This window comes from Chiloscyllium punctatum, chromosome 24 (assembly GCF_047496795.1).
Source record: "Chiloscyllium punctatum isolate Juve2018m chromosome 24, sChiPun1.3, whole genome shotgun sequence".
Classification (NCBI taxonomy): domain Eukaryota; kingdom Metazoa; phylum Chordata; class Chondrichthyes; order Orectolobiformes; family Hemiscylliidae; genus Chiloscyllium; species Chiloscyllium punctatum.
In genome coordinates this window covers 44,827,544-44,840,854 of record NC_092762.1, presented here as the reverse complement: position 1 = coordinate 44,840,854, position 13,311 = coordinate 44,827,544, and the positions used below count along the sequence as shown (strand labels likewise).

General features: G+C 43.9%; 1 protein-coding gene across 2 annotated transcripts in view; it reads right to left on the bottom strand.

Annotated features, from left to right (window-relative positions):
• LOC140494515 (zinc finger and BTB domain-containing protein 7A-like) overlaps positions 1-13,311 on the bottom strand; it is a 180,247-nt gene that overhangs the window by 92,872 nt on the left and 74,064 nt on the right. Inside the window, exon 1 of one of the 2 annotated variants that reach the window (XM_072593777.1) lies at positions 8,646-9,472. The exons of the other annotated variant lie outside the window; for it this stretch is intronic. Coding sequence (XP_072449878.1) covers positions 8,646-8,725 — 80 coding nt within the window. The 5' untranslated portion in view covers positions 8,726-9,472. Of the gene's footprint in view, positions 1-8,645; positions 9,473-13,311 lie in introns of those variants that run through there. 2 annotated transcript variants of the gene reach the window in all.

The following is a 13,311-nucleotide window of genomic DNA, read 5'->3' as shown; positions in this document are numbered from 1 at the left end:
ATCACCATCTCTCAAAAACTTGAGCCCCCTCCAAATTTCTCTCTCATTTTGAGGTTTCATTACACAGGTCCCACTTGGTTTAATTTTTAATTCATTCACATGATGAGGGCATCTCTGGCTAGCCAGCATTTATTATCCATCTCTAATTCCCCAAAGGGCAGTTAAGAATCAACCAAATTGCTGTGGACCTGGGAACACATGTAGGGCTGGCCAGGTAAAGACAGCAATTTCCTTCCCTAAGAAGGATATTAGTGAACCAAATGGGGTTTTCTGACAATGGTTGGATATCAGTCACCCAGTGACAGCCCAATCTTCAGGCTGTCCAACTGCGTGGGACATGACACCAACTCTACCCCTTGCTCACATACAAACATTCTCCAAGTACCACAGGACAATAATCTGGATCCATAATCATACTCCAGGCTGCTGAGAAAGTCTGGTCAAGGTGAAGTAGTGCAAGCTGAAACATGACTCTGAACCTAACTAAGACATCATTCGCATTGTGCAGTACTCTGACATTTCAATACAAAAATCAACAGGTGTTACAAAAATAATCCTTTTCAGAAACAAAAACAGTATCTTAGTGGTTAAAATCAGCCTGACTTCCTGATCCTGATCAGGAGCTGGATGTTGAAGGGGAGCAGCAGAGATGGGTTTGACAATGGGCACGCTGATGATTGCATGTGTTGGGAACAGAGACTGAAGATTTCAGATACAATAGGGAAAGATCACAGTCTAAGGCATTTCATGCCAAAGTATAATAGGGTTGGTTTGGTTATCAGAGCTGCTGGTGCTTCAAAAATGAACATGAATTGTTTCCTGTGCAATGTGAAAATGCTTTTTTTTTTGCAACTATACAGAAGCTCTGAGCAATGGCAATATTCCAACATCCCCCCACCCCACCGGCACCCTTCATAAATTCGACATTTCAATACAGGCATTACATTCTTATAGGTGATTTTATGAATAAAATATATTTTTGAAAAAACATAAATGGGTTGATCATTGTAAGGCCCTAATGCGAGAAGTGTCCCGGGTGTGGGCAATACCATATACCCAGGGGAGTTTGGGGGGTGGAGAGAGAGAGATAGAGACCGAAAGAGAGACAGAGACCAAAAGAGAGACCGAGACAGAGAGAGAGAGACAGAGAGAGAGAGAGAGACAGAGAGAGAGAGACAGAGAGAGAGAGAGACAGAGAGAGAGAGAGACAGAGAGAGAGAGAGACAGAGAGAGAGAGACAGAGAGAGAGAGAGAGACAGAGAGAGAGAGAGACAGAGAGAGAGAGAGACAGAGAGAGAGAGAGAGACAGAGAGAGAGAGAGAGACAGAGAGAGAGAGAGAGACAGAGAAGGGGGGAGGAACAGTATTGACCCCTCAATGGTGTGTGATGGAGGATTATGGCCACAGTGAGAGAGCCAATGCCTCATGGGCAAAAGAATCCAAGAGAGAAAATAAAACCAACTTCTGTAAGAGGCTGGCGAACCTGAAATGGGGTGGGGTGCAATCAAATGTTTTGAGAGAGGGCTTGCCTGCGATATACACCCACAGGCTAAGGCAAGCTTGGCACAGACTCTCCTTCCTCACTGGTATTTACACTTCATAGTTTAAGATCCAAAAGCAGTCTCCATTTTGTAATTTTCAGATTGCTTCTGACCCTTTCGTCTGAGCTCCTCCAACATCAGCAGTTTTGTTTTGTATGTAAATATTAAATTCGTAAGGTCTCAAAGTGATAAGATGTCCCATTCCTCATCCTGGAAATCTCTCAACACAACCAACACAAAACAGGCTTTTTGACTAAAGGACACTCCATTCCATTTAATAAACTTTAAGAGAATGTGACTGACACAAGCTGCCATTTTGAGTCCATCCAGTCATCGGGGGTCATAGCTCATATGAAAGAGGAGGGCATGAAAGAAAGAAAAATAAAGATATTCTGGCTCTGCCATTATAGACTGAGAGGTCACAGAGGGAATCTCTGCTTCCAAACTCAACCCCACATCGAGTGATGGTGGGCTGGTCAGGGTGGGGAAGGGAAAGGTGTGCGTGTACATACACACTCACACACAAATAAAGAGAAAGACTCCACATTTTCTCAGTCATTGCTAGATCTCTTCCAGCCATGTAACATGCACTGATTCTCTGCTCCAGCCAGTCACTACAGCAGAGTCTAACTGGACAATTCAAAATTAAAAAGGTTTGTCAAAACAAATGGGAAAGGGCACACTGATTAGATTAGATGAGATTACTTAGTGTGGAAACAGGCCCTTCAGCCCAACAAGTCCACACCGATTCGCCGAAGCGTAACCCACCCAGATCCATTCCCCCACATTTACCCCTTCACCTAAGACTACGGGCAATTTAGCATGGCCAATTCACCTAACCTGCATATTTTTGGACTGTGGGAGGAAACCGGAGCACCCAGAGGAAACCCACACAGACAAGGGGAGAACGTGCAAACTGCACACAGTCGCCTGAGGTGGGAATTGAACCCGGGTCTCTGGCGCTGTGAAGCAACAGTGCTAACCACTGTGCCACCGTGCCGAGGAAATATTACCAGCTCCAGTTTGAATTCAGAGTCTGCCATTCATGGCATCAGTTGCTTGTACTTCAGTCTCACTGGGATTCAGGTCTGCTTCCCTCAGGTTCAAGAGGGAGAAAGTGACCATTATTGTAACCTACCAGGCCCCTCCCCTGACCTCCTCTGCTTCAGCAGACTTCAAGTTACATTTGGAAAATGAATAATGTCTAATCTTATAGTTGGGTCTTGGTGCTGTTTGGGAGAAGCTGATAAACACCAGTGTGGTTGTCTCACCCTTCCCCACCAACCCAAGCATTATCAATCCTTTGAGCTTTCTGGAAAGATTTCGCACATCGGACATTTACTCAACTATAATCAAACATGTTTTTAGAAATCTGGCTGATGGTCTCTCTCAATAATCACTTCCTTGCAACCCTTTGGCCATATCAAACATTGTAAACCACATTCCCAAAGGGAGGCCATGTTGAAAGTTCCTTGCATTTTCCACATGACTCAGTAATGACCTTTGACCTGTATATCAGATAGTTTATCACTGTGGAAACGTTTGCTAAAACAAAAGCATATGGTTGTTGCATGCAGAATGTGGAAATACTCTTTTTTTTGTGTTACATCGTAAGGTCCCAGGTCAAACAAATTGAAGGCCTCTAAAGTGCAATGGGTCAGTCTATATAATGTTATAATTGCCATGGTAAACAATGCGTGAGGTGTCACTCTGTCTTCCTTGTGGCAAATGCAGCAGAGTCTGCCAGGCCAATGAGTTGACAAGACACTGTCCTCTCATCTTGGCCACCTGAGCTTTTTGCTTCTGTTCCTCTCTTCCAAACACACAGCCTCTAGTCACTGCCTACGACAGACCCAGAGTTATCAGAGTCAATGCTGCCATTTTAACACCTCATTTGCAGGTCTCTGCAGGGACCCAGAAATGCATAACTGATGTATTGACAATTCCAAAATACTTTTGGATACACGGTTGTCATCCATCTGATGAACAGGGCCAAGACCACACACACATAATATTGACCTAGCAGCAGGGGGCTGGGGGGGGGGGGGGAGCGCAGGAGAGCTGATAGCATGAGCACACTGCAGGACCTCAGAACTGGTGTCCTTGGCCTGCCAGAGAGAGGGCAAGAATACATCAGAGACTGCAAAATGTAGAAACTGGTCAACCTATTTGATGCTGTGCAGATGTCACCACTGCAGATAGGGAGTTGAAGACACAGACTCTCAAACCAGGCTGTTGCTGTTCCTCATTCTGGGCACGGAATTAGAAAATAAAATAGAACTCAAGAATTGGCATACCATTGGGCGCTTAGTTTCAATGCCCATTCTTTCCTAACAAATCCTGCAAACTTCTCCTTTGCCAAGTAGTTACCCAATTAGATAGAAAGATAGGAATTTGTGCAAAAGAGGAAAATGTATCAATTCCCTTTTCAAAGTTACTATTGCACTGGCTTCCAGCAGCCAGATAGTCCATCCTAGACCATAAACATACCGAATCAAATTGGCTGCCAATGATCTGGCTGAAGTACGGCTACTCTGCAACTGAAAATCTACCAAACATTTACCGTATTGAGGGGATCTTCAGTGTGAGACTTTCTCAGCAGTGTCGGAGTATTCTGCTACCTATTGGGTCAATTGAGAGTATAGCAAGTCTCAGCCGTAACATTTTAGGCATCCAAACACAGGTAATAACAGTTAACTACCTCAACACTCAAAGGGAAGGAATGGAGCTACATAGATTGTTAAATGATGTGGAGAAAGGTTTCTTTTGGCTGTTTTCACCTTCTGAACCCAATTATAGCATTCTGGTGATCCCACAGTAATAAAAAAAAAGGTTAAATACTGCAGATGCTGGAAATCTGAAACAAGTGCACAACGTACTGGAGAAACTCTGCAGGTCTGGGAGCATCTGTGGGGAACAATAACACAAGGCCAACGAAGAAACGCTGCTTTTACAATTAAACATATGACATCAAGGAGGTCAGTACTGATGCCCAAATTGCATTAATTTAGCACTTTTCGTAGCATTCAGGTCATTGACAGGCTTCACAGGCAAAACACGCTCTGAAGGTTTTTCTAACTTTTGCTGTTGTGTAGACCTCAGAGGTTAGTGCAGTGCAGAAACTTCCAGAACAAGGGGTCTGGGTTAGAGTAATAGAATCCCTTCAGTGTGGAAGCAGGCCATACAGCCCATTGAATCCACACCAGCCCACACACAGACATGAGGAGAATGCGCAAACTCCACACAGTCACCCACCAAAGGGTGGAATGGAACCTGGGTCCCTGGTGCTGAGAAGCAGCAGTGCTAACCACTGAGCCACCGTGCAGTGTGTCCACATGTGGATTGGTGTGCGCACAGATCCTCAGAGGGAACACTGCTTTCAAGTACAGTCACTGTTACATTTTGAGAAAATAGGCTGAAGAGTTTCACACAATAACCCCTCCAAAGTGACAGCGGTCAGATAACCTGCTTTAGTCATGTTGATTGTAGGATAAAGATCCCCCAAGCCACCTGTGATAAATCCCCCATGTTCCTTCAAAACAGTGTCACAAAAATCTCAGGTCCACAACACACAAGTAGGAACAGTGCGGTCCATCTATAAGATGCAGTGCAGCAACTCCTCAAGCACCCTGAGACAGTAACTGATAACTGCTACCATCTAGAACAACGGAGATATACAGCGTGGAAACAAACCCTTCAGTCCAACACATCCATGCTGACCAGATATCCCAAACTAAACTCGTCTTATTGATCAGTATTTGGCCCATACCCCTCTAAACCCTTCCTATCCCTATACCCATCCAGATGCTTTTTAAATGTTGTCATTGTACCAGCCTCCACCACTTCCTCTGGCAGCTCATTCCATACAAGTACCACCCTCTGCATCAAAACGTTGTCCCTTGGGTCCCTTTTAAATCATTCCCCTCTCACCTTAAGCCTATGCCCTCTAGTTTTGGACTCCCCTACCCTGGGGAAAAGACCTTGGCTATTCACCCTATTCATGCCCCTCATGATTTTATAAACCGCTATAAAAAGGTCACCCTCAGCCTCTGACACTCCAGGGAAAAAAGCCCCAGCCTCTCCCCATAAGTCAAACCGTCCAACCCTGGCAATATCCTTGTCAATCTTTTCCGCACCCTCTCAAGTTTCACAACATCTTTCCTATGGGAGACCAGAACTGAACGGAGCATTCCAAAAAAATGGCCCAACCAATATTTTGCGCAGTCGCAACACAAGCTCCCAACTCCTATACTCATGGGACAGCAGATACTTGAGAACACCACTCTCTGCTAGACTCCCTCCTACCACCCCGCTTCCTAGTCATGTACCACGCAGACTTGGAAATATATTTGCCATTCCTTCACAGCAAATGGACTGCTGCAGCTCAAGGAGGAAGTTTACCACCACCTTCTCAAGTGCTAGCCCAGCCAGCAAAGCCTGCACCCCAGCGATTAAAAACAAATCTTTATAATAATGGACACCCGCATCTCAAGAATTAATGTGCTGGATTGTGCGCTTGAGATAGTCCCCGGTCTAACAGCCTCAGTTACAATCCCAGCAGTGTGAACAAAGCATTCCAGCAAGTCAAGAGCAGGAGGACAGAATCCAAAAGTAGTAGTAAAACATAAGAGACACTGTGAAAATAAATGGCCGGAGACCAAATCTAAAACACAAATAGGATCACAACAGCAGAGATGAATCAATCTAAACAGTCACTTGAAAACTCAAAATTACAGTTGCCATGGAAATGGCATCAGTGATGCTTTTGGGCTGAGAGATGGAGACGATACTTCAGAAACTCCAGACCACTCTGTTAAACATGTCTTCTCCAAGTTACCCACAGGAGATGCCAGTCTCCTGATCGGAATACCTTCTAGGAAGGGCTGGAAAGGTAGTTCAAAACACACATTTCCAAAAATATAATTTAAAAATTCCACCTGCATCAAAACAGATGGTCAAATCAAATGTGAATCAGCCGTGGCTGTGATAGAACTCTCACTGAGTCAGGCAGATCTGGATGGAGATTCCACTCCCATAGATATACAGAAACAGACTCTCACAGCAGTGCAATGCTGGGGAAATGCTGCACTGCCTTTTGAATATGGCATTAAATTCTTGGCTCCCCACTCCGCTCAATATTAACCAGCCCATATGGCAGTGTGGAGGCACTGTCTCTAATGTTGGCTAATTTTTAACCCCTCTGCCAATTCCTGAACCACATTGCCTAGTCAATTTTGCTCCAATGATGCTTGTGGGATCTTGCTGTGTGCAAATTGGCTGCTATGGTTCCCCAACATTCCAGTATCGACTACACTTCTAAGTACTTCACTGTCAAGTCCTCTGTAATCCCCTGAGGTGGTGAAAGGAGGATTATAAATGCAGTAAATCCTTGTATTCTTCATTCTATCAACTAAAAAAGGTAGTGTTTACCCAGAGCCATGTTTACAATCTTAAAAATGGTTGCCGTGAAGGGTTGTCTCAAATAAGGATTTACACAGGGGAACCGAATATGTGCCAAGCAGTCACAGGAGATTAAAAAATGGTTGCTATGTAATGTAGATCTGAACCGTCAAAAATTTAAAAATGAATCCTTGAATTCTCTATATCCAACATACACTTGATTTGGAACAGAGAGTAAAGCACAGCTTCCTTAGATAATAAAAAAAATGTTGTACTAATGTTGTAACGTGCCACAGTAATTCCACATTGTGTGTCAATATTATCATTACTCAGTATTTGCAACCCCACCCAGTCAGCCACCCTGCCTTTAACCCACTTATTAATTGGAATCATTATTCCTCTGCCTTCTCTATATTTAACCACTCGTTTCTACTTTGGTCTTTTTGCTTTAAGTGGCAGTTGCCGAGTTACTCGGGAAAGGGGCGGTCTCGGGCTTTTTTTTTGGCAGCCTAAGTTCCGGGTTCAGCGACTTCTGGTGAAGCCAAATGATGTGTGGGAGGGAGCAGGAGATGACTGCGCTGCAATAAAGCTGTCCTCTGTACTTCAGTTGGAAACTGTGGACTATGTTGATTGGACTGATTCTTGCACTGGACCAAGACAGCTGTTACCCATCTCTCGGGAGACTATTCAACTGCAGAAGAGGCACCAAAGAGATATATCCAACCTCTTCCTTATCCATTTGAAAGTGTGGTTCCGGCTAAGATCTGGAAAAGGGAGACCACGCTGATTCCTCCTCCTGCTTACTTCCGGGAAAGAAATATCCAGATGCAGCACCTACACGTCTGGCTAACTCAACAGAGATTATGCCTCAAAGCTGGGACCTTTATAAAAGGTGCAGTTTCTTTTGACGGTCAAGTTCGACTAAGACATCTTAACATCCTCAACAAGGCCACTGTGACACTGCCAGTCAAGTCATTGTACCCTGCTTTGTATAGAAGCAATTTTACCATTTAAATACTATTTTCCCCTTCCACCTCACACACACATAGCCAATATTGGAAGTCAAGCACCAAGGGATGAAAAAGGACTTGACTAAACTGACAGGTCAAAGCCTGTGCTGGTACAAAAGTTATATTTTAGCTCAGCAGGAGGCCCGTTTGAACCGCAAATCTCCAAGAGAGACAGACAATACTGCCCGAGATTAATTGTTCCTCCCAACCTGTGATCTGGTGCTCTGATTAAAAAGCAGTCTACCCAGCTGTTTAAACAAACATGCAGGGCCTTGGAAAGGGCCGATTCAACCAAACTAGATTTCCATTTTAGAAATTTCCAAAGCAAGTGGGTTCAACCAAATATCGAGGCTGTGGTGGCGCAGTGGTAGTGTCTCTGCCTCTGAGCCAAGAAACTCTGATTCCAATCCCACCTGCTCCAGAGCTGTGTCTGAACAGACTGAGGAGGGGAAAAAAAAATCTACACAGCAGACATCAGAACGGTGGAGGTTTCAGGCAACAGTGGCAGGAAGGAAGCTGCCTACTTCACTGGGAGACAGGACATGTCCATATCATTCCCTTCCCATCAAGGGGAGGGCCAAAGACGGAAGGGAACCGAGACCCAGGGACGTGTTGGTCTGAGTAACTCAGTGCCAGAGTGAGTCGTAACGCGGAGCAGCAAAGAAAGTTTTGAAGAGCAAAAAAAAACTACTCACATTTTATGATTGGCATTTCGCTTCTTCGGCTGCTTTTTGTAATATTTCTGTTTCAACAACATTGAAGACGACGACATCATGCTGGAGCAGCCGGGGAAGTTTAATTGGACCTTACAGTACGAGGAAGTTAAACTCTCAGGCTCAAATGGATAGTAATGAAAAACATCACAAAAAATTCTCGAGTCACTCAAAAGGGGGGAAAAAAAGGACGGTCTTTTACTGGTGCCAACTCAGGTTCCTCGCACTACAAGGTTCAGTAACTCCTCCCAGCACCTTGCGTGTTAATGATTGTATCTACACTGGGATTAATTTGGGTCTCTCACACTGACGACGCTCAGTAACTCCTCCCAACCGAATACACAGAGCCACCCTTTTAACAGAAGGAAGCTCCTCTATAGGAGAAGACAGCCTATTAACCAAAACTACAACTTCATCAATGCAATGTAATCTGATTTTTTTTTTTAAAAAAAAGCAGCTATGCAACCTCACGCTGTCTATTATCAAGCGTTTTCTTGCTAAATGTTTTTTTTTTAAAAAGTGGATAACCCCCCTTTCAGTTTTGGAGGAAGTGTAGATCTCCGAGTTCACTGAGTAACCAAAGTTTCACCATGGGTTAAATTGGCAAGTGCTGCTGACTGGCCCCACTGAATGGTGGGCTGGTCGAAAAAACGGTCAGAAATAGCGCTATAGCAACAAATGACCGGGAGCACAAAGACGGTCAAATGTATGACCAGCTTTCTTTTCCAACGTAGGCATCAGATGAACAGGAACTACTGGCATTCCTGTGCCCTCGCTGTTCAGGCCAGCAAACCCGATTTTCTTGCTAGTGAGTATTTGGGGTGGGTGGCTGGTATGTAACACGACACAGTTTGAGTCAGCCCCTCCCTGTAATTCCCTCACCAAACTGTGGTTAAAGTGCAAGAAAACTCAACCGTCTTTCTTCAGTGACGACCCGTCTCTTAAAGGGGAAGTGTCACCCTGCAGAAATGACAACTTTTCTCGTTAGTCCAGTTCCTGGAACAGGCCGCTTGAAAAAAGAAATGACACCAACGTGATAGCTGCAGTAACTATTTCACCTTTTCATATGTTCAATGTGGAAGAACTTTTGAACTTATAGCACCAGATTCTACAAAAACTTAATCCCTCGAAGGTCCTTTGATTACAGCTTTGATGTCCTTTTAAACATTTCCAAACTAAAAAAATGTTCATCTCTGGCTGGTCTCTCTCCACGCCTGCCCAATTGTACACATTTTCTTCTGCTTTCTGGCCCCAGTCAGATCAAAATGGAGACCAGGGTTCTGTCCCATAGAAAGGGGTTAGATCTGACTGTGAGATATAGTCATGAGACAATGTACATCATCACAGGAAATATTCTTCAGCAAGTGCAAGTTTGGAACATTTCTACCAATACCAAAAAAGCTTTGAATTAAGTGGTGATTTTATGAGGCAGCAGCAGTGGTTAGCACTGCTGCCTCACCATGCCAGGGACTCTGGTTCAATTCCAGCCTTGGGCGACTGTGCAAACTCCACACAGACATTCTCCCAGTGTCTGCATGGATTTCCTCTGGGTGCTCTGGTTTCCTCCCCCAGTCTAAAAATGTGCAGGTTAGACAAATTGCCCATCGTGTTCAGGGGTGTGTAGGTTAGGTGCATTAGTCAGGGGTAAATGTCGAGTAATAGGATAGGGGAATGAGTCTGGGTGGGTTACTCTTCGGAGGGTCGGTGTGGACTTGTTGGGCCAAATGGCCTGCTTTCACACTGTAGGGATTCTGTGAAATTAAGGAGAAGCATAATGGAGTGTTAACGTAGCAAAGATTTATAAAGTATCACAGCTAGTGATGCCAAACAAACAGTCATCAGGTTAGCGTGCAATGGATGGCTGTGTAGACAATAGCACAGTCAGTCACAGAGGTTTGCAGCATGGAGACAGGTCTGGGGACAGGATTGTTGTTGTGCTGGGATGGAGAAGAAACATGGACCTGACCGCCTAAAACGAAGGGTGAGAGGTTTAACAAAGGCAATTCTAATCAGCAGATATGCAGCAGTCAGGGAGCAAAACGGAGTGGTGATCTAGGCTAACATATCCCAGCAACCCAATAGAGGAAGCTGGAAAGCAGTGAGTAATAACAAGCCAAAGCAGAAACAAAAGAAAAACAAATTACTGGAGAAACTCAGCAGGTCTAGCAGCATTTGTGGAGAGAAAGAGGTTTTTAAAAAAATTCACTTATGGGATATGGGCATCAGTGGCTAGGCCAGCATTCATTGCCCAACCCTGATTGCCCAGAGGACAGTTAAGAGTTAACCACATTGCTGTGGGTCTGGAGTCACATGTATGTCAGACCAGGTAAGGACAGCAGATTTCCTTCCCTGAGGGACATTAGTGACCCAGATGGGTCGTTACAACAAGGGTTTCATGGTCATTATTAGACTCTTAACTCCAGATTCCTTATTGAAATCAAAGTTTCACTATCTGCCATGACAGGGTATGAACCCAGGAACATGAGCAGAGTTTCTCGATTAATAATCCAGCGATAATAACACGAGGCCATTGCCTCCCCATTGTTAATGTTTCAGGTCTAGTGACTCTTTTTCAGAATTGGAGCAAAGAGATAGAGGCCTTTGAAAGCTAGCAAGACATTAAAATACAAGATAAGCCATGATAGCGAGATGCTTTTCCTTGCAGAAATCCAGGAACCAAACAGAAGGCAACTCAAGCGCTAGTGTGCCAATAGAAAGGAACAAAACAGACTTTTAAATGAGGTACAAATGCAGCAGTTTCAGTTCTTTGTGATGCTGAACCATGGCTGAGGAACGTTCTCTTGAACCATCTTGTAAAAGTTCTACATGGATCTGGAAGTAATGGAATTCAGTGTCATAGGGCAACTGAATGCAATGAGACAGGCAGAGAAAGAGAGACAGATATAGAGGAAATATCACAATGATTGGATGCAATCTGATGCCAGAGTGTGTTACACTTGAGGACGAAAGCCTGTGTTGACTGAGACCAAAGAGTAGGGAAACTGAAAAGCAGAGACCAAGCCTAAAAACTTCAGAATTGAACTTCCATAACTGTTCACAACGTTCTGAAAGCTTAGGAATTAGGAATATCATGAACCTACATTCTGAAACAAAGCCAGTGTATCTGTTTACATGCAGAAAAATGCTTCTTGCCAAAGATAAAGAAGAAATCGACTCTATGTTTAGGCAAATAATTATTTCATCAGTGACCTAACCTGGAAGCTGATACTTGGGAATGGTCATGGTCTCAAAACTCAATGGATCTCTCAGTGTTTGCATGGATCTAACATAGCTGAACAAAGCAGTTGAAGGCAAAGTTTATCCTGGGTCTTCCAGTCAAAAGAGCTTAGCAACAAGAGAAGTCAATCTTAATGACATGATGGACATGTAGAAATGTAGAGTTGAGGTTACACTCAGATCAGTCACGATCTTATTAAAATGCTGGAGCAGGCCCGAAGGGACCAAGTAAGGCTGTCACAGCTCTCAGGAATTCACTTTGACTCTCCTCAGGTTCCCAGTGTGACACTAGACTTGCAGAGTCTGTTCTAGCAGTGAAATCCTCATAGTCTCTTCCACTAGCTTTACCAGTCAGATCTGACTATGTTAATTCCTTAAGGTAGTGGACTTTTTATTCTGACTGTGGGCTCCCTTCTCTAATTTGTGCCTCCAATTCGAAATGCACCCGGCTTTTAATGGTCTCAATGCTCCTTATTCTGGTTGCCAGCAGGTATATGACTGCCTTTCTGACAATGCTAACTTAACCAGTGGTTTCTGTGAGAAAACAAACAGAACCACAAAACAAAAGAGTATCTCCCTATAATCATGGCATGTCCCAGACAGAGATTTCAACTCATCAATTTCAGTTTCTAGCTTGTCCTTTGATCTGTAAAGTATATGGATACTTGAAGACCTTTTGTTGTTTACCTGTTTCTTTTCAAACTGCCATTGACCTGGGAAACTGCATGAATAATTAATCTCTCTAATAAAGACCGGACAATTCTCTTCAGACTGGCTGCCTTCAATTCCCCGATTATATAGGCCTACCTGCCACTCAATGACTCTCACCCTTCTAACTTGGATCATAGGCGCTCTTGTAGCGTAGTGGTAGTGTCCATATCTCTGGGTCAGGAGACCCAGGTTTAAGGTCCATCTGCTTCCAAATGTGCATAACAACATCTCTGAAAAGGTCGATTAGAAAATACCTCCGACTTTGGCCTTTGGACATGCAGATAAATCACCCTTTCAAATGGTAATGAGATTAAATTTGTTTACCAATTTTTCAAACTCTGACATTTCCTTTGCTCCTTTACCTTACATTTAACACTTTAACCCCCAACCTGAAAAGGTTATGTTCCTATAGAATGTGAATCATGAAATTAAACAGTTTCATAGTGAATGCTGTACGTCACAGTAGGATTAATCATGAGGGAACAATGACTCAAGATACTTGGCAAGACAGTAACTTGAGAAAAACATCTTACTCCGGGAATCCCAATGATCTGGATTGCTGAGCCTGAAAAGGGCAATGGAGCAGATTCAATTATAACACTCACAAAAAGGAATTGGATACTTGAAAGAGAGGGTAAAAAAATGAAACTGGACAGGAATGGATAGATCTTTCAAAGAACCAGCGTAAGGCACAGTGAGC